Below are 24,274 nucleotides of genomic sequence, written 5' to 3' on the forward strand. Positions count from 1 at the left end.
GTATATTTTGGTGGCTGTTGGTCACAGCCTCTAAGGAATCAAATATGACTCCAAGGTTGGTTTGAGTACCTGAGTGGGTAAATGCATGGTGGTATCATTTACTGAATTGAAGGCTGGGAAGAAAAGGCAATGTTAAGGAGAAAAATCAAGAGTTCCTTCCTTCACATTGCTATGCTCTCCAATCAAACTTCCTTTTTCAGTCCACATTTTCCCAAGTCCTTGCCTATTTGAAAATAGTAATCCCTCTACTAAATCTTCTTGTCTCCCTTGCCCCCTACCCATGCCTGCTGCAACCCCCCTCTCCAAAGTCCCTCCTCTAACACTCCTCCCATTTATCCCCTAAATTGAATTACTTATTCCTCTAGACTGCCCATAACTTTATTTCTTCCTCTCCTAAGGAATGTAACACCTTCTACCTAGTGTTAAATGTTATATAATTTTTCAGAATGTAAGCTCCTTGTCTCATCCATCCTTTTATTTCCAACAGTATGATACTAGAAGTGCTTTGAAGAAGACTCCCAACATGAAGGCAAACAATGTTACCTTCATCACAAAGCCTTAACAAATGTAAGATTGTTAGGATGTCATTTTCATACTTTATTTTTAAAGATTTTATTTATGAGAGACAGAGAGAGGCAGACACAGGCAGATGGGAGAAGCAAGCTCCCTGCAGATAGCCCGATGTGGGACTCGATCCCCGGACCCCAGGATTATGACCTGAGCCGAAAGCAGATGTTCAACCACTGAGACACCCAGGCATCCCTATCATACATAATTTAAAACAGACTATAACAAAATTCTTTCCGCATGTAGTAGTAGCTGAAATCTAAAGATACCAACTTCAGTAAATATTCTGAAAAACAATGTAAATAAGACAAAAACTGCAAATTAAATGAATAGAAATTAAGTAGATCAATTTATTTTTTTGTATATTTCACAAGTATAATTTTGGGAGGGGTATTTGACAAATTTCAGCATTAACTGCCAACTCTATAGACATGTTCAACAAAAAAGGCATTTACTCTTGGCCCTTTTAATACAGGCAAAGTGTCCTATTGCATCACAAATGAGAGATGTGGTAACAGATCTGAGGGCTTATTAAAAGAAATCAGGTGTTTTTTCCAAACGTTATTTGGTTGATAACATAATACAAACAAAACATGAATGGTTTCATGACCACCAGCAATTTGCAGAATAAAACCCGTAAGTCTACCTACTTCAAAGGCCAAAACTAGTGAAACAGTATTAAAATTGGTTTTTAAATACTTAAATTAACAATCGTAGAATGAGATTTCTTTGATCTCAATTTTGTAAGGTGTGGTGGGGGATTAGGGGGAGAAAGGATATGAGGGGTGGTGAGAAGACTGGCAGTGCATGCTGAGTTGCAGAGTTGGGACAGCGGCTCAAATTAGTCATCCAGATTAGGATAGTGTTTTAGAAAATTAAACATGTGTCCTAAATGTGGCATACTGAGAAAGACATTCAAGGATGATAATTCATCAGCCCTAAATACCATTTAATGAAACCCATCTGGAGGCTTAAATGGGGCAGGGTGAAGTAAAATGAGGTGAAAAAGGAAAATGAAAAGTACAAGAAATGTGTTTAATGCTGGGGAGTGTGAAAAGGCCACCAGAGAAACTTCCTTTAGTTGACCCTCAAGTGTGCTCTTCCTATAGGCTACCTGCCTCTGGATCACCAAACACCAAATTCACAGCACAATTTAAGCAGAGATTACATTTCAGCTTTGATAAAACTTCACAAGTATGGTTCTGTTACATCAAGTAAAAAGAGCAACTATTTCCAACTTTTGAAGTAAGAACAAGTAGAGAGGCCTCACTCGGCCTGCCGTGATGAATAGTTAAGACTTATTTTTAGGTCAGCAGCACATGAGTATTGAATAACTTGTAAATAGACTGCAAACATGCTGCTGCCAGTTCATCAAAACATTCCAACAATTCTTACTATCCCAACATGCCAAGAACTGTAATTGTTTTAGTCAGATGTAGCCTCCAAAAATGAAATGTTTCTCAAAGTGTACCACCAAAGTAGGAGCTACTGGACACAAAACAGGTAATTTATTCCAGACATTAGCGAATTTTCATGAAATATGTTACCCTCAACTTCAGTACACTCCAATATTCATTTGTAATAAGACAATTAAAATTAGCAATTTTTCAAACCACAACTCTGAAATTAGAGAAATGGAGAATTAAACTCATCTAGTCAACATCTTCATTTAAGCAATGGTGAAACAGTCTGCAAATAATGTCAATAAACTGAGAGTTGAGGCAGAACAAAAAAATAGAAAAATTAAAAACCTCTCTATCCCAAGCACCAATAATGGAGGCTAAGCAATTATACCTACAAATTCTTGTTGACAGGCCTTTCCTAAGGAAAATCCTGAGATTTTAAGCACTGTGACTTTACAGAAGGCAGGTTGGTTTAATGAGGAAATTTTTAATAAAAAGACAATCAACAGTATTTTATTTTGGGCACTTACTCAGTATTTCACAGATCCTCAACAAGTTTTGAGGTAGGTTAAATATCAGCATTGTAATTTACAAAATAAAACTTAAGAGGTTATATCACTTGTTGTAAACTATAGCAGGAATCCTATCATGGTCAAGAATAACATGGTCTCTGTGATCTTTCAGATTAATCATCTCAGATGTGTAAATTTAATGTTGACAGCTTGCAAGTATTCACCAAAATTTTTTTTAAAAAGACAAGATATCACAGAAATTCTACTTTGGGGTATTGCCTACTCTTAAATGGATCCCACAACGATCATACATATTGTGGAATAATCTACTTGCTCCCATCATAAATATGTTTATATATAACTGATCTTTAAAATTACAAACTAGAACATTACTGATTTCATTGCTTTTCTGCCTTTTGGGGTGGGTGGAGCAGGAAGATAATCAGCAAGTCTTACTGAGAACACTAGGCAGCCTTTAAGCGCAGGTGCTATGCTCAAGGCACCATTTACAATGATTTGGGGTCATAGGAAAGCAAGTACACAGACGGAGCCAAGATCTAGAAAAGATGCCTGGATCCAAAAAGAGGCGAGGCCCTGTGCAAGTCAAAGACAAAGAAAAAAATACTATCATCTCAGGCTACTGATCTTCATTGTCATGCTATAGCATATCACCAATGGGAAGAACTCTTAAAAAAGCAGTAAATATATCCCAATGAAGTCTGTTAATTAAAATTCTTTACTAACTAGATAAACCACAAGTAAGATTAAATTGATTATTTTATTAAAGTGACATGTGTAGAAGCAAAATATCTAATATTTTAATGTATGTTCCACCTACCACATAAATGACTCTAAGTGTCACAAGTAGAATTCACTTAGCTTACTTATCAGCTCATCCTGACATGGGTTCCTGGGCCAATCTTCTCAAGTATTTGTTTCAGTATAAAATTCACTTTACTTAAACAAGTGTCAAATATTAGTAATTATACAGGATTAAGAGTGGTTAATTAACACTGAGAAACTATAAGAAAAACATTATTCTGTTATAAAATATAGAGCAAATTTTAAGAGTGAGGATATACACTTATGCTTCTGAATAGACTAAACAGCACAGCCGAACACGATCTGAGTCAAAGAGGCAAGAAAAAAAGGAGGGAAGGGCCACAGGAGGCAGAGTATCGAAGCCTTTTATTCTAGTGTCCCCCAAATTGACTGTGGAAGTAAAAAGTTTCTACATTAAAAAAGTTTATATAAATTACATGAATTGCAATTTTCATAAAAGTCAAAATGAAATGTTCTGCATAGGACAAAAGATATGCCTAAGCAACATATCATATCTGCACAAGGCCACTGAATGTCATGGATATTAGTAACAAATGAAAAAGCTTAAGTCTATGACAGACTAAGCAAAGATTTCAGTTTCGTATTCTATAAGCCCAAGGTTGTAAACTACTCTTACTATACAAAAGCTCTAATGACATACAGAGTTTTGTGTAGGAACTCTTGTGCTTCTGGTTGGCACATCATCTACTTTTTAGTATGTGAAATTAATACAGACATTTGTGAGAGGTTGTGCAAAACTATTGTATTTACAAAAATGGCACAAAAGTGAATTCAAAAGTTGATGCACATGCACACTTCATTCACATCTTCAACAAAAGATATTCTAACATTATAGAACTGAATAAGAATTCTAGCTTCAATGGCAGCTGTTAAGCACTAGAGTCACATTAAGTTACACCAGAATGGGCAAATATTGCCCAAGTAAAATTCTATTGTTAAAGCTGAAACAGGTTTAAGGCCATTCAAGTTCAAGCACAGAGATACAAATCTTTCAGAGCCCCATGTACTTTTGTTTAAAGAATGTGACCTTTCTTCCAACTTGTGGTCTTAAACTTCTGTTTTACAAAATCCAAAAGGAAAATACAGAAGAAATCAATACAATAGAGGTTATATTAAATAAGAGTAACATACAAAGCTATAATTAAGATGAATTAAAGAAAGCCAACACATTACAATTGAAAAACTTGCTTGTTACTTGTTGAACCAGTCCTACACTAGGAGTTAGGTAATATATACAATTATTTTCAAGTAGATTATGTTGCTCTAACATGTTCTTTTATCAGTGCACTGTTAAACTAATCAAAAATCTACACACACATATATTCCCTTACAATAGCAGCACACACTACCGCTACCTGCAAAGCTGTCATTCTCAAATGACTTAGTGAATGAAAGGAAATAAAAAGCAGAGAAGTAACATAATAAGGAGAAATAACGGGAATTAGAAGATTCATGCAGTTCAGCTCTTTTAATCAGCCAGCCAGCTTGCTAGCAACAAGGGATGGTTTCCGCTGAGGAAGGTCCTGTGGAGTGGGAATGTGGTCACCAGTGACCTCTGTCTTATCCGGAGTTGCAGTAGGAAGCTGCTTGTTCTTCATTTTTGCTTTAGCCATATTGTAATCTCCAGAATCAAAATATTTTTGCTACAAGAAAAAAGAAATTGAGACTGGAATTTAAAACTTTCATATGCAATCACACTGATTTAACATGTACACGTGACCCTATACTGTCAGTATAAAATAAGTTATTCTTAAAAAATTTAAACAAAACATTAATATAGATGAAATAGCAAAGCTTTCATTTACTACAGAAAAACCAAACTGAAATTCTTGCTTATTTTGAAAATAAAAACAGTCCACAACTTGCATCTAAGATGTGCCACGCACTTTCAATTACCTTAATTCAATAACCTTATGTTATTAAAACCATTATTTTATAGCTCCTGTCATCTAGAATGAACGTTTCTGCAAGGGCTTAAAATCATTTCTTTGAATTAGGACAGTTCACTAAAATCAAATTAAGGTTAAAATATAAATGCTAGAGTTAACAGAAGAGATAAACTCATTAGAAATTATCACTTAAAATGCACATCCCTATCCTACACTTCTATTTTTCACCCAAAACACTGAATAAGTGCAACTATCACTCTTTTTAGGCAGAAGGATGAATAAGGTAATGATACCTTTTATCACTAAAATAGAAATTGCAAAGACAGCGAAAGTTTAATCTTAACATAGCTAAACTACATGAGGTACCTGTTTCAGAGTAAAAACAATTTTGCCTAGTTTTTAATTCCCATCTATCCTGTTTAACCTACCTTTACTGAGTGCCTGTTATATATGAGGCACCATGTGAGACCTGGAGAGATATACAAAGATGCACAACAGTCAGAATCCCAACCATCACACTGTTGTAATGTGCACAAGGTGCTATGGGTGCCCAAAGGAAGGTAACCTAACATTTCTAGAGTAGGCAAGAGGAATAATCCAGAAATGAGAGGAGTGTCTCATGGACAAAAGGTGAGGGGGAAAAAAAAAATCTCTCTGAGACTTCAGGGATATCTCATGTGGTAAATAAAGTAGCTGGGAATTCACAGCTTAGTTTAAGATTATTGAGTGGCCTGGGAAAAGGTCTCAATGGCTGCCTCTCCCAAGGGACTATTCTTTTTAATAAGCCAAATCAGGCCTAAAGCCAAAGAGTCTAAAGCTAGAAAACGGTTTTTTATGTGTTGCTATATGTATGTAACACACCTAGTAGTAACAAGGAAACTTGGAGCATGTCCTTTTAAGGTTTACTGTAGCTTTTTTCGGCATGTTTTAAAATGCGTACAGTGAAAAATCTCAGGGGCGCCTAGGTGGCTCAGTTGGTTGGGTGTCTGCCTTTGCCTCAGGTCGTGATCCCAGACTCCTAGGATGGAGTCCCACATCTGGTTCCCTGTTCAGAGGGTAGCCTGCTATCCTTTCTGCCCCTTTCCTGCTCAATCTCTCAAATAAATAAAATCTTGAAAAGGAAAAGAAATCTCAGAACTCTGAGTGTCCTATTAGAAAGTTACTTCTGAAATGTAGTAGCTTCTAGAGGAAAACAAAGCAGACTGCCAAATTCTTTACTGAGTTAAAAAGCATAAAATGAGAAATCTAACACACAGTGCACATTTTAAGCATATTTTTCCCAAAGTGATAGAGTCAGTTTCTTATACCTATTGTATAGTAAGCAAAAATTCATCATAAGGGATTCTCACTTACTTGTTAGGCTACTCTGCTTGGGGAAAAGGAATTAAATTTATTTAATGTGGCTAGTGACAAAACTAAAATCAGTGCTAACGACTGAAACTGCTCTAGAGAGAGGAGTGAACTAAATCAGCATTTCTCACCATAGGACAGACATAGGCTAACAAGGCAATATTAAAAATTTTGAATTTTAAGTGAAAATCTTTAAAAATTAGCAAAACATGTTCTGGATCATCTGGTGACAAACTTATAAAAGCCTCCTCCTACCCAAATTTAGGAGCCACACTTACATCAGTATTTATAATTGCACTGACACTAAGTGGTCACCTAAAGTGACAAATTAACTTTTTAAGGCCATTTTACTTAAAACTGAATCCTTGGAGCATCTGGGTGGCTCAGATGGTTAAGTGTCTGACTCCTTATTTCAGCTCAGGTCATGATACCAGGGTCCTGAGATGGAGCCCTGAGTAGGGAGGGCTTTGTGCTCAGTGCAGAGTTTGCTTTTCCTTTCCCTCTGTTCCCCCTCCCCAACATGTGTTCTCTCTCATAAATACATTAAAAAAACTTAAACAAAAAAACTGAATTCTCAGTTTTTCTGGGGCTTCACAAATATGAAAAAATATGGGCCAGACTGTTTCTCGATATCCCTCCCAGTTTTAACAGTCTATATGTCAAAATGTACAAGCCACATTATGCAAAGCTTAAAATAGATGTAATAACATTAATGAGTACAGTAAAACAGAAAGGAACTATTAGATATAAATATCTAATCAACCTTCCCAAATGAAGAAACTATTTATAACTTAAAAACTAAAACCCAAGGGCACCTGGGTGGCTTAGTGGTTGAGCATCTGCCTTTGGCTCCTGTCGTGATCCCCAAGTCCTGGTGGGATCGAGTCCTGATCAGGCTCCCCACAGAAAGCCTGTTTCTCCTTCTGCCTATGTCTCTGCCTCTCTCTGCGTGTGTCTCATGAACAAATAAATAAAACCTTAAAAAAAAAAAAAAAAAAACCAGCCTCTAAAACCCAAGAACCCTGTGATCCAGACATCTAAAAAAAAAAAAAAAAAGAAACCCCCCCCCTTTTTAAAAAATATTTTCTTTATTTATTCATGAGAGACACACATAGAGAGAGAGGCAGAGACGCAGGCAGAGGGAGAAGCAGGCTCCATGCAGGGAGCCCGATGTGGGACTCGATCCCGGGACTCCAGGATCACACCCTGGACCGAAGGCAGACGCTAAACCTCTGAGCCACCCAGGGATCCCACGAAACCCTTTTAAAATAGTAAGAAATAATATAGTTGAATATAACTTTATTTCCCTAATATAAAAGTGCTTATTCATTGACGTTTTGGTATAATGCAATATAATTCAAGAGTTCCCTTCTCAAATTCTATGTAATTATTTCCTTTTCTTTTTTTAACCATTTCATTTTTTTTTAAGGTTTTATTTATTTATTCATGAGAATACACAGAAAGGAGAGAGAGGGAGAGACACAGGCAGAGGGAGAAGCAGGCTTCATGCAGGGAGCCTGACGTGGGACTCGATCCAGGGTCTCCAGGATCACACCCTGGGCTGCAGGCGCTAAACCGCTGAGCCACCGGGGCTGCCCCTATGTAATTATTTCTTGATTCAAGTAGCATTTTCTCTTTCCCAACTATTTACTCCAAGATATGTATTTATAAATTCTGACTTGAAGATACTTAAAAAGCCATAAATAGTTGAAGCTAGAGGAAAATTATAAAGACAACAGCCCAAATGATGGAAGAAAGCTTGTTCTTGTTGCTGTTTCTTTAAGATTTTATTTATTTATTCATGAAAAACAGAGAGAGGGGCAGAGACATAGGCAGATGGAAAAGCAGGCTCCATGCAGGGAGCCCGATGTGGGACTTGATCCCGGGTCTCCAGGATCACACCCTGAGCCAAAGGCAGACAGACACTCAAACACTGAGCCACCCAGGTGTCCCAGGAAGAAAGCTTGTTAACACAAATAAATTATGCTGGAGATTGGTAAAGGAAAAAAGTTTCCTAAACAGTTAATAATCAAATCCAAGTAACAATTTAATAGTCAGAGATGATTATATAATTTATTACATAAACCACACCTAACGGGACTATTTTAAAATTAGATTTGATACAAATATATTCTACGAAGCTGTATTTGTAATATAATGAACATCTTTCTCATTCTGCTTTTCTATTTATTCCCTACATTACATTATCTTTATGCTTTTAAATAACCACAAAATATTCTATTTTGTTGACATCACAATTTAACTATTCCTCTGCTGTTGAATACTTTTCTTCAAAGTAGCACTCTTGCTACTTCTAATTATAAAGCTATAAATAGGAGCAGCCCTGGTAGCTCAGCGGTTTAGCGCCGCCTTCAGCCCAGGGGCCTGATCCTGGAGACTAGGGATCAAGTCCTATGTTGGGCTCCCTCCAGGAAGCCTGCTTCTCCCTCTACCTGTGTCTCTGCCTCTCTCTCTCTGTGTCTCTCATGAATAAATAAATAAAAATCTTTTTAAAAAATAAAAAATAAAATAAAATAAAATAAAATAAAATAAAATAAAATAAAATAAAATAAAATAAAATAAAATAAAATAAAATAAAAATATAAAATAAAGCTATAAATAGGGGCGCCTGGGTGGCTCAGCGGTTGAGCATCTGCCTTTGGCTCAGGGTGTGATCCCGGAGTCCCAGGGTAGAGTCCCACATCAGGATCCTTGTATGCAGCCTGCTTCTCCCTCTGCCTGTGTCTCTGCTTCTCTCTCTCATGAATAAATAAAATTTTTAAAAATAAATAAAGCTATAAATATCTTCAAACTTGAAGACGTTTTCCTTATACTGAATCCCTCAAGGGATTATTCAAAGAATATGAACACCTTTATAAATCTTGATCCATATCCCTTCCCACAATGAGTAATAATTTTAAATGCTCCATACAACTAAGAGAATATTAACTATATTCAATTTCAACCTCACCAGTATTACTGTAAGTATTTTTCTAATTTTGTTGTATTGTACTATGGTGTATGATCTAATGTACATTTCACAGATTTCCATCGTGGATAAACATTTTTCTGCACCTGATATTTTTCCTGCTAAAATTCTTTATCTAGGAGCACCTTAATGTTTTTCTTGAATATCTGAAAAATCCTTTTATGTACTATAGTTATTAACTATCATTTTTGTAATAATTTTCCCACTGAATTACTTCTCATGAACACAAGTTTTACTTTTTTTTAAAATATTTTATTTATTTATGAGAGAGAACACGTAGGGCAGGGAGGAGAAGAGGTAGAGGGAGAAGCAAGCTTCCCACTGAGTAGGGAGCCTGACACAGGTCTCAATCTCAGGACCCTGAGATAATGACCTGAGCCCAAGGCAGACGCTTGCTTAACTGACTGAGCCACTAAGGTGCCCCCAGAAGCTTTACCTTTTTATATATTTGGTATAATTCCTACCTGCCTTTGAATTCCTAACTTTGAAATAATATTTCAAAGCTGTGAACATTATTCTTTCATATAAAACAAACAAAAAAAAAACCTGTACTTTTTACCACTTTTAAAATTAAGTTTTTATGTATTTATTTTGAATTGCTAGAATTTTTATTAGGCAAGCTCTTTTTTTTTTTTTAAAGTAACCTCTACCCTCAACATGGGGCTCAAACTCATGATCTGGAGATCAAGGGTCACATGCTGTACAGAATGAGCCAGCCAGGTGCCACATTTACCATACTCTCCCGGTATGAAAACAAAGAACGAATGATTTCACTTATATATGGAATCTAAAAACATTAAACGTGTGAAAACAGCAGGATGTGGTTGCCACAAGCTGAAGGGTGGGGGAAATAGGGAGATACTGGTCAGAAGGCACACACTTTCAATAATAAAACGAGTAGGTTCCAGGGACCTAATATACAGTAAGTTAACAATACTGCATTGTATACTTGACAGTTGCTAGGAGTAGAGCTTTAATGTTCTCACATAACAACAAAATGGTAATTATGTAAGGTAAGGGATGTGTTAACTAACCTAACTAGTAAACATTTCACAACATGTATGTTGTGAAATCATCACACTGTACACCTTAAACTTATACAATATATATGTCAACAGTATCTCAATAAAGCTGGAAAACAATATCCTTTTGCAATTTGAGAAAATAATCCATATATAGCTATGGCCAATACGTATACATATAAACATACACATACACATGGATAGGTGTTGGTTAACCAAAGAGCAGATACCAGTATGTTCAAGTGTTCAAGGTATTTACTTAAGGAAAAAACATGATTTGGCACCTGATTCAATTAATAATTCGCTTCATCTTTCCCTGTTCCCTGTGTGGTAAATAAAGTTACTTAAAAAAAAAAAAAAAAAAGATGGAATCCTTTGATTTTTCACAAAGGGGTCAGAAAAGAAAACCTAAGGACCTTGTTCAAGGTTTGAGAATTGGTTCAGAACCAGAACCAAACCTGAACCAGAACCTGGTTCAAGGTTTCAAGAATTGAAAGATGGAATCCTTTGATTTTTCACAAAAGGGTCAGAAAAGAAAACCTAAGGACCTTGTTCAAGGTTTGAGAATTGGTTCAGAACCAGAACCAAACCTGAACCAGAACCTGGTTCAAGGTTTCAAGAATTGACCTTGTTCAATTCTTTGTTCACAAAGAATTGGTAAGATTTTGAAAAAATGTTTTCAGTAATTTGAACTACTAAAATTACCATGTATAAACTGTATTATAGTAACTGTAAAATGTATTATGTAAAGGAGATAATAAGCTCTGCTTACATAAGTGATTTCATCCAAATAAAAAATATTTTTAGTTTGGCATGGAAATCATCTTTAAAACAGATAAAAGTTAAAAAAAATATATGAGTAGAAAGATAAATGTCAGCTTCTGGATAGTCCTAACTTTTGGAAAGAAGGATATTTACACACATGTGGTAGGTTTCAACTATATCTACAACATTTTCTTTCTTACAAAGATAAAACTAAAGTAAATATGGCAAAATATTAACATATTAAATCTGAGTGGTAGGTACATGGGTTCTGCTATATTATCTGCACTTTCCACATGTTTAAAATAGTTTATAGTTAAATAAGTGATGAGTTGTTCATTCTTATACGTATTTATACAATAAAAGGTATAAAATATGGGAAAATTATGTATCTATATATATCTGGTAAGATACAGAGTTATGTACACAGATACCCATTTTGTAATCACAATCAGCACACTGAATTCATAGGGTTTAAGCATCTGAAGATCATATAATGAGAACTTACCCCTTTCTGCAATCGTTTCCTTAAGAAGTCTGAACCTCCAGGCTTTTGTCCCAGATGAGGATACCTTGCTTTTAATTTTGCTTCTTCAGCTTTCTCTGGACTAGTCACTTTATCTTCCATTTCCTGAAATAATTTAAAATAACTTGTCTATTACAATTTACTTATTTAAAACAATTCACCTTTTAATATCTAGATCCGGACTTCAGTTGTCGAATGCCAAATACTGCAGCATCTGACTGAGAAATCAAGCACAGAAGCTTTTAAAACATCTCTGTCTTGTTTTTCAAATGATCCATGTGATAGCTCTATTATAGCTGTGATGCATGTGTACACCCCACACACTGGATAAAAATATCAAGATAACTCAGCTCTGAAGTCTTGCTTGCCATTACTTTCCAGTCATGTATAATACATTTATAGTTAGTCACCTTCCATGGAACTCATCAGTTCTTTGCCTGCATTTAGAGAACCATCTTAATACTCTTAAAACACAAAAAGATCTGTTAATCCAGATTCATGTATGATTGGAAGCACTGAGATTCTTTAATAGGAATTAACAACTTATTTACCAGAAGATTTTCCCTAACTCAATATAGAAGACCTTTTTGAAAAAAATTTTATTTCTCTTAAGTCATCTCTACACCTAACATGGGGCTCAAGTTCACAATCCCAAGATCAAGTGTTGTATGCTCCACCAACTGAGTCAGCCAGCCACCCAGCCTTGGTATTTTTAAAGAGAAACATCTTTGTTAATCTTCATATCAGTGTATATTATTCCCTAGTTTCCCCCTGTATTTAATGACAGACTGCTCATACCAAAGGTACCATTCTTCAATGTATCAAAAATGTGTTTTCTAACCAAATGTCAATATTTTAGAACTATTCACTTTTGTTCTTTTAAAAGATTTTATTTATTTGAGAGAGAGCACGAGCAGGGAGAGGGACAAGCAGACTCCCTGCTGAGCCTGACATGGGGCTCTATCCGGGGCCCCTGAGACCATGACCTGAGCTGAAGTCAGATGCTTAACTGAGGCATCCAGGTGCCTTTTTTTTTTTTTTTTTTTTTTTTTTTTTTTTGGTAAGTAAGCTCTACAACCAACATGGGGCTTGAACTCCTAACCCCCAGTTCAAGAGCTGCATGCTTTCCAAATAGGACAACCAAGTGCCCCAAAGCCTATTCACTCAATTTTTTTGAATAGCACATTTAATAAAAATTTTATGTGATACAGGAGGCTTCATAAACATGAAGACCAAAGATATGTTTAAACCTCATTTTTATACTAGGTTTAATCAAAAGTAGAGAGAAAATGAAAAAAATATGACAGGACAAAGAGGAACATGAGCTGAGAGTGGTAAATGGAGGAAAGGAGCAAGGCTTATTATTTGTTCAGTCTTCTTTGTGTCCCTCTATCTTTGAAGGTAGGTGAGTTCCTTTCCTCCAGCTATACAGAAGGCACCTCTCATTTGCAGAGCTTATTATCTGCTTCAGGGGAAAGCCAAAAGTCCTTTCTGCACATGCTATTTCTCAGATGCCTTCAGCTTATATCAAAATCCCAAAGTGCTGTACTTTGGGTAGCATTCTTCCATTTGAAAGTTTCCCAAGAAATTTCATGGTTCAGAAACTGAGGTCAATTATCCCATAACCCAGTGAATCAGTCTCAGTCCTGGGAATAGATCAGTCCTTTCAAATTCAAAATTTGAATAGATCTATTCAAATAGATCCTTCCTGTATCATTTCAGGACATGGTGGTTGTACCTATATTAGGTCTTTATACGGTATGATTGCTCATACTACTGGCATTTAAGAAGGAACATTTTTCTTGCACTGACTTTTGTCAGTTTTCCCAAGATCCCAGCTGCAGACCCTAGAGTGATTAGAGTGTCCTAGCCATCCCTTCATGGTCAAGAGAAACTACTTGTCAAGTTGAAAAAGGTCCTGTCTCTTCCCATTATTCTTTCTCTTCTTCTCAAGCTCTTCATTCCCCTTCCAAGTGGATCCAATCCCCATCCACAGGGTAGAGCCACAGGGCAGAAAGGCTGAGTCCACTAAATCACCCCCCCCCCCTTTTTTAAAGATTTTATCTATTTATTCATGAGACACACACAGAGAGAGAGAGAGAGAGGCAGACACATAGGCAGAGGAGAAGCAGGCTCCCTGTGGGGAGCCTGATGTGGGACTCGATACCAAGACTCTGGGATCAGGATCTAAGCCAAAGGCAGACAGACACTCAACCACTGAGCCACCCAGGTGCCCCAAACATACTTTTTTTTTAAAAAACATTTTATTTATTCATGAGAAACACAGAGAGAGAGGCAGAGACACAGGCAAAGGGAGAAACTGGGTCCTCATCGGGAGCCCGATATGGAACTCAATCCCTGGATCCCAGGATCAACGACCTGAGCCAAAGGCAGACGCTCAACCACTGAGCCACCCAGGAATCCCAAACCTACTCACTTTTAACACCAGTCTTGATATAGTCTACTTTTTTTCCCCAAGAACCATACTTTATAAGGGAGCAATGTTTATCACTTTGTGGTAAGTACTGAAGAAGAATCAATCAAGAAAAACAAAGCTGCCCTGATAGGCAATGCTGGGCAAAGACAAAATGCACCTTCCAGCTAATGGACTCATTTCTGTATGTCAGCCAGGCAAAATCACATACCTTTGCATATCTCAATTCTTCCAGGTTGGGTGGGGGTGACTGGATGACGGGCACTGAGGGGGGCACTTGATGGGATGAGCACTGGGTGTTATTCTAGATGTTGGCAAATTGAACACCAATAAAAAATAAATTTATATAAAAAAATTCTTCCAGGTTATTTATGAACGTCAAATGAATGAATATCCATAAATGCCAAGCCTTCTGTTCCTATACAGCAAGCAAATCATTTATGCCCAAAATAACTTACAATTTTTGCATCCATTTTCCTCAAAATTGTATTAATACATGCTTTATAATTAGCTTTGTTGACCTTATACATTGTCAGTATTTCCCTCATCTTGACCAGCTTCCTCATGTGTTACAACATCTCATTTTTAGTCTTGGAATATCTTGAGATTAATGCTGCTGCAGCTGCTGTCAAATATACTTTTTCTATGGGGCCTCCTTTATATTGTGTGCTCCCTTTTGCTTCAAGTGCTCTACCTTCCTCCTTTTATGCTACAGTCTCATGTATCTATTTAGATTTTCAGTCTCTTTAAGTGGTCATATCACTCTCTTGATATACACAAAATTCAACTCTGTGTGCTCTGCCAGAGACAGAGCCTCTAAATAGTATCAGTGACTCTGCCAGTCATTCCATTCAAGAAGAGTATGACCCCAAAGAGAGCTCAAGTGTGAGGTGTGTGATGCAAACCTGCCATTCCCATGATGATCTCAATCCTGGGTTTCTTTCAGAGTTGAAGTGTATCAGTGTTCTGTTTATTATTCTAGTGTTTAAGAACTCAGCCCCTAGAAATCTACTACCTCAGCTGTCGATTAACTGAAGAATCAGTCCAGGTATCTGTTCAACCACTAGATTAAAAAAAGTGACTTGTCCTATTGAGAACTGATAGGGCTATCTCCACTACGATTGGGACTTCACCGGTTCTTCAAGGGTATTTTAGTTATATACAATTTGTTTGATAACTTTAGAATCTAACCCCTATGTAAGGTAGGACTATACTGTATTCATCACCCAAGCTAAAGAAATAATATAAATTTAAGATTACCAATTTAGTGCAGGAAGGTGGGCTAGAGTTTCTCCTTGGTGGTTCAGCTTTCACTGTAGGCATCTGCCATAGGTCCAGCTATATTCACGGTGGTGCTTCTCAGAGGGAATTGGGAAAAGGAACTTATTCTTGGGACTCCTGATACAGTTGTTTTTTAAATTGGTTAATCTTAAATTTGGATGTTAGTTGAAAAGAACTATAACTTGATTATAGCCTTTGAGTCCTCACACATTCAAACTAAAGGGTATTAACAGTCCTACGTTTCCAATAAAACCATCCAGCTTTCTTGGGCCTGGTAAATAAAGGCTCTTCACTTCCTTTGAGTTGAATTATCAGTTCCCTATATCTAAGAGAAATTCCTTAAAATTTCTGGTATGTGGTAGCAACTTGCCCTCATTTCCTGTGTTTCTGCAGGTTTCCCTCATTTTCAATAAAAGAGGGGAAGAAAGTTGTACACATACTACTGTATCTGGCATTCCTGTATTTTCTAAATAAAGAATACATTCTTGTATATGTTTATACATAATACTAAGCATGTTCAATTAAATCAAAGTAGTTTATTTTTTTAAATAATTTTTTTAGTAATTTTTTTCAAGCCATTGGAGTTTATTTTTTTAATTTATTTTTAATTTATTTATGATAGTCACAGAGAGAGAGAGAGAGAGAGAGAGAGAGAGAGAGAGAGAGGGAGGCAAAGACATAGGCAGAGGGAGAAGCAGGCTCCATGCACCAGGAGCCCAACATGGGATTTGATCCCGGGTCTTCAGGATCGTGCCCTGGGCCAAAGACAGGCGCTAAACCGCTGCACCACCCAGGGATCCCAAAATAGTTTATTTTAAATACCATTTTGGGCAACAGCATCAACAGAAGAAAGTATCATTTAGGTTTGGAATGGATTTATGATATGTGTCCTAGAAAAACAATTTAATCCTTGAACTTTCTTTCCAAATACATAGATAAAAGGACAAGTGTCTGCTAGCTGCAACTCTGTAGCTGGATTCAGAATTTCAGCTGCATTTAATACCAAAAGGGGGAAAAATATGACCAAAGCAACATTTCTCAAACACAGTACATACCATCCAGACATCTAGTATACTTTTCATGGATCATACAGAAACTTTCTTAGCTTGTTGCAAATGTACAGTTATGTATTTTCAACTTATCAGTAAGTTGAAATGCTTGGGACTTTCAACCTAGAGTTAAATATAATTAACATGTCAGGTGGCAGACTGTGTCCACTGGCATTCAGCCCACACTCACCCTTCTTTAAAACACTCCCCTAAATCACTACAGTTAGACGTCTGAAACTATATTTCCCTGATTGAATTCCTACTAGGTTCTGCTAATGATAGTAAACCAGCTTAAAAGGCATAGGAGAAAGAATCCACTCTGTTTCCTGGTGATAGCCACCAACAACGTGAGGACAAGCAGTAGCCCAAGAGCTTTCACCTCCAGAATCATTTTCCCCCTTTATTCCTCCACCCTTCTAATAATTTGTACCCTAATTCCCTAAACACATCCCTTTCTGTTTAAAATACCAAAAGTGGTTCCTACTCTCCAGAGAGAACACTAGTTGATAAAATCAGGTAAAATAAGCAACTTATCCCTATAGTCATGTTAAAAAATGCAAAGGACACACAGAATTTGGTGTGATTCCATGTTTCTGTACATCCTTCAAAGTAATTCTAAACATTTATTTCAGCTAGAATGAAAATAAATCTTGAAAAAGGCTTGAGATACAGGAATAGCAAAGAAATTGGCATACATTAATGTATACTGACAAGTCACTTTGTAATTTCTCCCCAACTTTGCTGAGATATAATTGATGCATTAGCTTTTCAAATTTTAAAGTCTTAATATTGGAGGTTAAATACAAAACAAAAGGGGAGCCTAGCTGGCTCAGTCAGTATAGCATGGGACTCTTGATCTCAGGATTGTAGGTTCAAGCCCCATGCTGGGTATATAGATTTACTTAAAAATAGAATCTTGGGCAGCCGGGGTGGCTCAGCGGTTTAGCGCCACCTTCAGCCCAGGGCCTGATCCTGGAGACCTGGGATTGAGCCCCACATCGGGCTCCCTGCATGGAGTCTGCTTCTCCCTCTGCCTGTGTCTCTGCCTCTCTCTCTTTCTCTTTCTCTCTCTCTCAAATAAATAAATAAATAAATCTTAAAAAAAAAAATGGAATCTCAAAAAAAAAAGCCTCAAAATATATAAAGCAAAAGTTGACAGAATTACAGTAACAAGTGACAAGTCTATCAGCATAGGATATTTCAACACACCTTTCAGTAATTGATGGCTGAAAAAGAAATAGTCATGATACCAGACTGTATTTCTGCACCCAATAGTTAGGAAATATATGCTCTTCCCAAGCACAAATGGAAAAGTCTTAGCCATTTTCATCCAGACCACCACCTATGACTATAGTTAATAAGATTAAAAGTCAGTAATAAAAAATTTATATATCCCTACTATTTAGAAATTAAAATACATTATTAAAATGCTTATTAACTCATTAAAACTGCAATGTGTACAAACTTAAAAAAATACATTCCTGAAATAATTCACGGTTAAAAGAAATAACAAGAATAAAAAAACACATGGAACTCACTGATAATAAAAATTCTATACTTACCAAACTTGTGGGATATGACAAATGTCCCTTAGGGGCTTATATTAAAGAAGAAAATGAAAACTGAATGAGTTATGTATCCAACTTTAGTAAACAAAGAACAGAACCCAAACAGAATAGGAGAGAAAAAAAAGATACAAAAGAGAGGGTCAGCAAAATAGGGGAATGATAAGCTTAGCCAAGAAGTATTTTTAAAGATTCAAATCTGATTTCAAAATTTTATCCTCTAAGACGTTTTTGTATCATGCAGTAATTTTACTACTTTGTAGAATAGATGCTAGAATGTGAGTGGATTCACTCAGCTCAGCAGTTTCTATGCTGCTAAACCCTTTGGTGGGGAGAAGTATAGAAGGATCAATAGAATTCTGGAGTATTTACTATAGACTACAAACTGGGAACAGAGAAACCCAGGATTATCATAACAAAGATATACGCTTATCATTTACAAAAAAATGCTTAAGAACAGTACTTCAAATGAGGGTTACCCTTTTGACAAGCACATAAACTTTATCTTCAATATAGACTCTATACCTAGTACACAGCCTAATATTTATTGTTAGGCACCTACAGTTTTGTGAATTAATCTATTGAAATACATTAGATATCCTTTTTGTAAGTAGGTAGGGCATAAAGTATAAAAACATACAGAAAAAAAGACCAATCAGGGATTATGTAGTCTATCATGGATTGCTAATAAATCTGAATGACTGGTACTACTCTTCAGCCTTCAGCAGAAAAGTTACATAGCAACATCAACAATACAAATCTGATCACTCTAACCAAATTCTCATCTATCTGCTCAGCAATTATGCTCACTGATGCACTGACTGATGAATACACAGAAAAGATTAACGAAGGCCAACAAATCCTTTAGGATATTGCCAGGGAAGTATCAGTATGGTTATCAACCTCTAGGGGAAAACACTGTAGTCCAATTAAATCCTTACTACTTGCCCAGTACCTGGCACTTAACAGGTGTTCAACAAAAGCCTAATGAACAAACACACTGTTTTTAATAAAGCTAAGAAACTTCCTAAACACCTTACAGTTTTACGATTAGGTTATCTTTTAAGTATTTCATGTTATAGTAGCACAGGTTCAAGAATAAAAGACTAACAGAGGCAAGCTTAAACACTGTTGTATAGAAGCATACTTGCTAAGATAGCAAAGAGAAACATTTTTAAACTTTTCTGAGGTTTACCTCTAGATTGCTAAGAATTTTTTTTTTTTTTTTTTTTTTTAGATTGCTAAGAATTAATGGTTGCACAAACCAGACCACTAGGTTCTGGTTTAAAAATAAAAATTAGGGACACCCGGGTGGCTCAGCAGTTGAGTGGCTGCCTTAGGCCCAGGGTGTGGTCCAGGAGTCTCAGCATCGAGTCCCGCATCGGACTCCTAGTCTGACTCCCTGCATGGAGTCTGCATCTCTCTCATGAATAAAAAATAAAAAATAAAAAATAAAAAATAAAAAATAAAATAAAATAAATAAAATATAAAATAAAATAAAATAAAAAATAAAATAAAATAAAAAATAAAATAAAATAATAATATAATATAATATAAATAAAATTTAAAACACCCTTGAGCCTTTTAGTTACCAAAGGCAGTGGTGTAACAGCCCCAACAAATGTCAATATTAACTGCAATTCCTTAAAAACTGGGAAAATAGAAAAGCAATTTGTATACACTCTTCAACGGCGATATATGAAAGTAATTAACATAATAGTTTTCTTCCTTTTCCACTACTCACAAAAGTACCAAGTGTTATGTTTTAAACTGACAAAAATATTTTAGGTGAGAACCCTACTTGAGTTTTAGCTTCTTCCAAGACATCTTACTAATTTAATTTGATGAAACTTGTATTAAAATCTAAAAAACCTGCTATTATGATTTTTTTAAACTTAAAAACCAGGGTATATATGAAAAAATATATACAATCCTCTAATTTCATTCAGATTTCCAAAGTGGGTCTAAACAAAGGTTTTCGTATTACTATAGTCTATCCCTCCTCCTACTTTTTTTTTTTTTAAGACTTTATTTTTTCATGAGAGACAGAAAGAAAGGCAGAGACACAGGCAGAGGGAGAAGCAGGCTCCTTGCAGGGAGCCCGATGCGGAACTGAATCCAGGGACTCCAGGATCGTGCCCTGGGCCAAAGGCAGGAGCTAAGCCACTGAGCCACCCAGGTGTCCAAATCCCTCCCCTTTTTAAACTGCAGTACAACCACTGCCATCTATATTGAAATAGTACTTTTGCCAATGGTTTCATATGAAAAATTCTGAGAAAAATTCATTCAACCAATATTTTCTGAATAAAATGAATGGAATGAATCGAGTAAGTTAGATGCTATGTGAGAAAAGATAAAGGAGGGTCCCTGAACTTAACATGCTCACAATGAAAATAGATTTATGTATTTTAAGTCTCCACATGCCTCTTCTCACCCCAGAACTAGAGTGCACACCTGTCTGACTGAGCTTAGTGTTATTCAAAGTGGAACCACAGGTAACAGATCCAAGAAGTCTCTGCTTAATTTTTAATGTTTTGTTTTCACTTCAGTGATAATCTACAAGAAAAAATATAAGCATACACTAGCACATCTGAAATGCCATCTCATATTTAAGTGCCACATGAGTTCCATGTGAGCTTTCATTTATGACAGAGACTGAGCAGTACTACTCTAATTATCCAAGATAATGAGAAAAGAATAGAGCTCAATTTAAAATGTAATGATGCATTTTTGACCTTAGAGTTAAATGATCACATAGATTACACTTTAAAAAGAACTGAGTCATCATATCACTAGGGGACCATTAACCTGCCATACTGAAGAGTTCCCACACTTTAACAATTGATACCACATTCTCAATACATTGGAAATTTATTTTCGGCAAAATACCATGACACAATAATTTACACTAATTTTGTTCGTATTTTTTAATTTTTTAAAAAAATGTTTAAAGTAATCTCTACATCCAGTGTGGGGCTCAAACTCACCACTCTGAGATCAAAAGTTGCACGCTCCACCAACTGAGCCTTCCAGGTGCCCATTTTAATTTTAAAGCAGTATTAAAGAAACAGATGCTTATACTTATTTTCATGTTCATACATATTTAGTTAATATCCCAATAAAAAAAGTGGCCTATACAGTTTTCTTCTCTTAATAAGGGGCACTCAGAGAAACAGTGACTTAGCTCTACTCCATGCAGGCTCATCTCTTTAATTTTTCAGAGGCAATTGGCTAATGTACTATAAAACTATAAAGGTATTTTAGCTGAATACTTTGGCTTTAATTGAAAGGTCAACTGGGTACAGAGAGAATAATCCAATTTTTTAGGTCATCTAACTATTCTTCCAAATGGAAGAAACAGGTGATTTGGCCCATAGGAACACAGAAGTGACTCTGCACATTCTCCTCATGTTTAGGGATGGTATCCATGCTACGGGCACTTAACATCTACAGCCAATCCCTAATGCAAGAAGGGACACTATATTACCCCTACACTTTGGTATTAATGACAGCAGCCCTAAAACCACAGGACTTGAATTAAAATTTTAATGTAGATATTCATGAAAAGAAAACATTCAAGACATGTTTTATACTGTTAAGGGTCAGAACATTAGGCTGTTCCAGGTAAAAGCATTTACATTGTAGAAATCAACACTTTACACTTTGGCAACACACTAAGAAATCTCACAAAAGAAAATTACATAGCATACTCTTCTGTATCATAAGTCAAAACTGAGGTTGATTTTAGTGTTTAAGACAGAACAGTATAGAGACAATTTGTTGTTTTTTCCCGGAGTTCTTAAATCCCAAGCAATTATGAACACCACAATAAATATTTTTTAGTTAATAAATGACATTTCATGTTACTGTAACCTTTAAACTACGTTTGTATTTTTTTGTCCTAAAAGTTCATTTTTTTTTTTTTTTTGTTAAACATAAAAAATACCCAACACAGCCTTCATCGGAATATTCCCTAATAATATCCTAATTTGGCCTCTTATTTATACTATTGCTTTTTCTTTTTTAAAAATAATAACAATATAACAGATCCATCCAACTGAAGAAAACTTAACTTTTAAGAATATATGGAATGGGTTTAGAACACACTAATTAAATTTCCAACCTGATTAGGAGCATGGGTAGAACATTAAGCAGAAGCCCTTACAAAGTCCAAGCATTAGGCCAAATCCTATTTATGATAATGCCCTCTGATTTTTTTCAAGAAAAAGTGCTGGTAATTTTCCATCAACAATTTAGGAAACAAGGTATCCTGGGCTTTTGTAGGGCAGCCACAATTACCTAGGGGGGTAGGGCAACAGGAATAATGGTGGAACAGGCAAGAACTAGCATAGATCAAAAAAAAAAAAACCTTAATATTCATAATTTGAAGTATACGAATTTGTGGCGTATCCTCCTACCTCTGAAGGATATTACAGATTCCTGTCTCTACGAAAATCCAGGTCAACTGAGTTGGTAAAATTTTTTAAGTGCCAAGCCTTCGATTTCCAGACAAGTACCATATGCGGATCCCAGGGGCTTTACATTTCTGAGCACAGAAGTTACCTAGCTCGTTGAAGCCCCACAACAACCGCATGAAGTATCGCTATTCTTATTTTATGGATGAGGAGACTGAAAACTAAGGAGTTTAGCGACTGGTGAAGGTCACAGGGCCAACAAGGGTTGGAACCGAAATGCCAACCCAGGTCTGAACTCCCCGCCCAAACACGCGATGACCGCCTCAGGAGTTAAGGGCCTGCGGGCAATACCAGGAGTTGCAGAGTTAGTTCTTCACGGGAGAAATACAACTTCCTGCGCAAAGTGAAACTCACGGGGAAACTTAGGTTCCACGCATAAAACCCGCTCGCCTGTGTAGTCGAGGGCAAGGAACAACGCGACCGACCGAGGGGCGGCGCCGACGTGGACAAGGCTCCCACTCCCACCACGCTGGCGCTGAGCGGCGGGGCCTGCGGGCGGCGGACGCGCGAGAGCCGGGGCCGTGAGGGCCGGACCCGCCCTCCGCACCAGGCGCCGCCGCCCGACTCCCGGCGGGCGCGCCCCTCCGCACGCGGCCGCAGCAGGCCGCCCCGCAGGCCCGGCCCCCGGCACGCTCGCTTCTGGGCCTTCCGCGACCACACTCACCTTCTGCTCCTCCGCGGAGGCTGCCTCAGGGACTTCCGCGGACATACTGCTCCTTCTGCAACGACACGCCGGGGAAGATGCGATTACCGGGTGGCCGAGGCCGCCCGGCCGCCGCACCGCCTCAGGCCCACCCGCCCCTGCTCTCCCAGCGCCCGCTCGGGCCGCGTCCGCCCGCGAAAATGGCCGTGCCTTATGACGACACGGAGCCCAGCAGCGTTGGCGACCGCGACCCGCGGCGGCCCGGCCGCCCCTCCCGCGCCGCGCCCCTGCCTACCTTACCCCGCTGCTCCGGCTCTGCGACGCCGAAGCACTTCCTTTCTTCCTTCAAAGGTCGCGGCTCGCGCGTTACCTCACGTCCGCCGGCCAGATGCTTCCTGGGAATTGTAGTTTACAAGCGGAGCCGCCTCTCCTCCCTCCGCCCCGCCCCTTTCCTGCCTGTTCCAGGGACTTCATCCTAATTTCTGCTTTCCCGGACTCGCCTAGTCCGATTCTCGTACTTGTTCTCGCGCTGTAACCGTGCATATTTTCTTTTGGGCGCTCCAAAGCCCTGTGCTGCTCCGTTCCACAATCTCTCCTGGCTCCGCTTTGCCTTCTTAACTGTATTCATCTCTCACATCCCCCCCCCCCCCCCCATTCTACATCATCTCCTCAGGCTTTTCTTGAGCCCCTACACTAGGTCAGGTCCACTTCTTTAAATGCTATCACATCTCTGCATAGTTCTCCAGCAACATACACTGTATCATGAGACATTAATTGTTATTACTATTAATAGAGTAATAATAACAATTCACTGGCCCTTTTCCCGCCCAGATAAGCTACATTAGGACGGAGACCTCGTCCATATTTGCTTGTATTTCACTCCCAGAGGCCAGCATGTCCTAGATGTTCAACAAATATCCCACGAAGAAATTTATGTTCCATTCATTGGTCTACATCCCAGGTC

At 37.5% G+C, this 24,274-nt stretch overlaps 1 protein-coding gene across 4 annotated transcripts; it reads right to left on the minus strand.

The window, feature by feature from the left end:
- Positions 1-893: 893 nt before the first annotated feature.
- On the minus strand, positions 894-23,721 carry ARPP19 (cAMP regulated phosphoprotein 19). Of its 4 annotated transcripts, none has more exons than XM_025994030.2 (4): positions 23,606-23,721; positions 23,332-23,386; positions 11,846-11,968; positions 894-4,968 (listed from the first exon to the last, which is right to left on the minus strand). In XM_025994030.2, exons 2-4 carry the CDS (start codon positions 23,374-23,376, stop codon positions 4,798-4,800), a joined length of 339 nt encoding a protein of 112 aa, XP_025849815.1. In that variant the 5' UTR covers positions 23,377-23,386; positions 23,606-23,721; the 3' UTR covers positions 894-4,797. The 4 variants fall into 4 exon arrangements, with proteins under 4 accessions (XP_025849815.1, XP_025849990.1, XP_025850050.1 ...); XM_025994205.2 differs by having other exon boundaries at positions 23,611-23,689; XM_025994265.2 differs by having other exon boundaries at positions 23,521-23,613.
- Between the last annotated feature and the right edge of the window lie 553 nt (positions 23,722-24,274).

This window comes from Vulpes vulpes, chromosome 15, assembly GCF_048418805.1.
Source record: "Vulpes vulpes isolate BD-2025 chromosome 15, VulVul3, whole genome shotgun sequence".
NCBI classification, from domain to species: domain Eukaryota; kingdom Metazoa; phylum Chordata; class Mammalia; order Carnivora; family Canidae; genus Vulpes; species Vulpes vulpes.

Coding starts and splice junctions, on each gene's coding strand:
- ARPP19 (XM_025994030.2), bottom strand. CDS start 23,376: ATGTCCGCGGAAGTCCCTGAGGCAGCCTCCGCGGAGGAGCAGAAG. Junction 11,969..23,331: donor CCTCCGCGGAGGAGCAGAAG/GTGAGTGTGGTC, acceptor AAATTATTTCAG/GAAATGGAAGATAAAGTGAC. Junction 4,969..11,845: donor GGAAACGATTGCAGAAAGGG/GTAAGTTCTCAT, acceptor TTTTTCTTGTAG/CAAAAATATTTTGATTCTGG.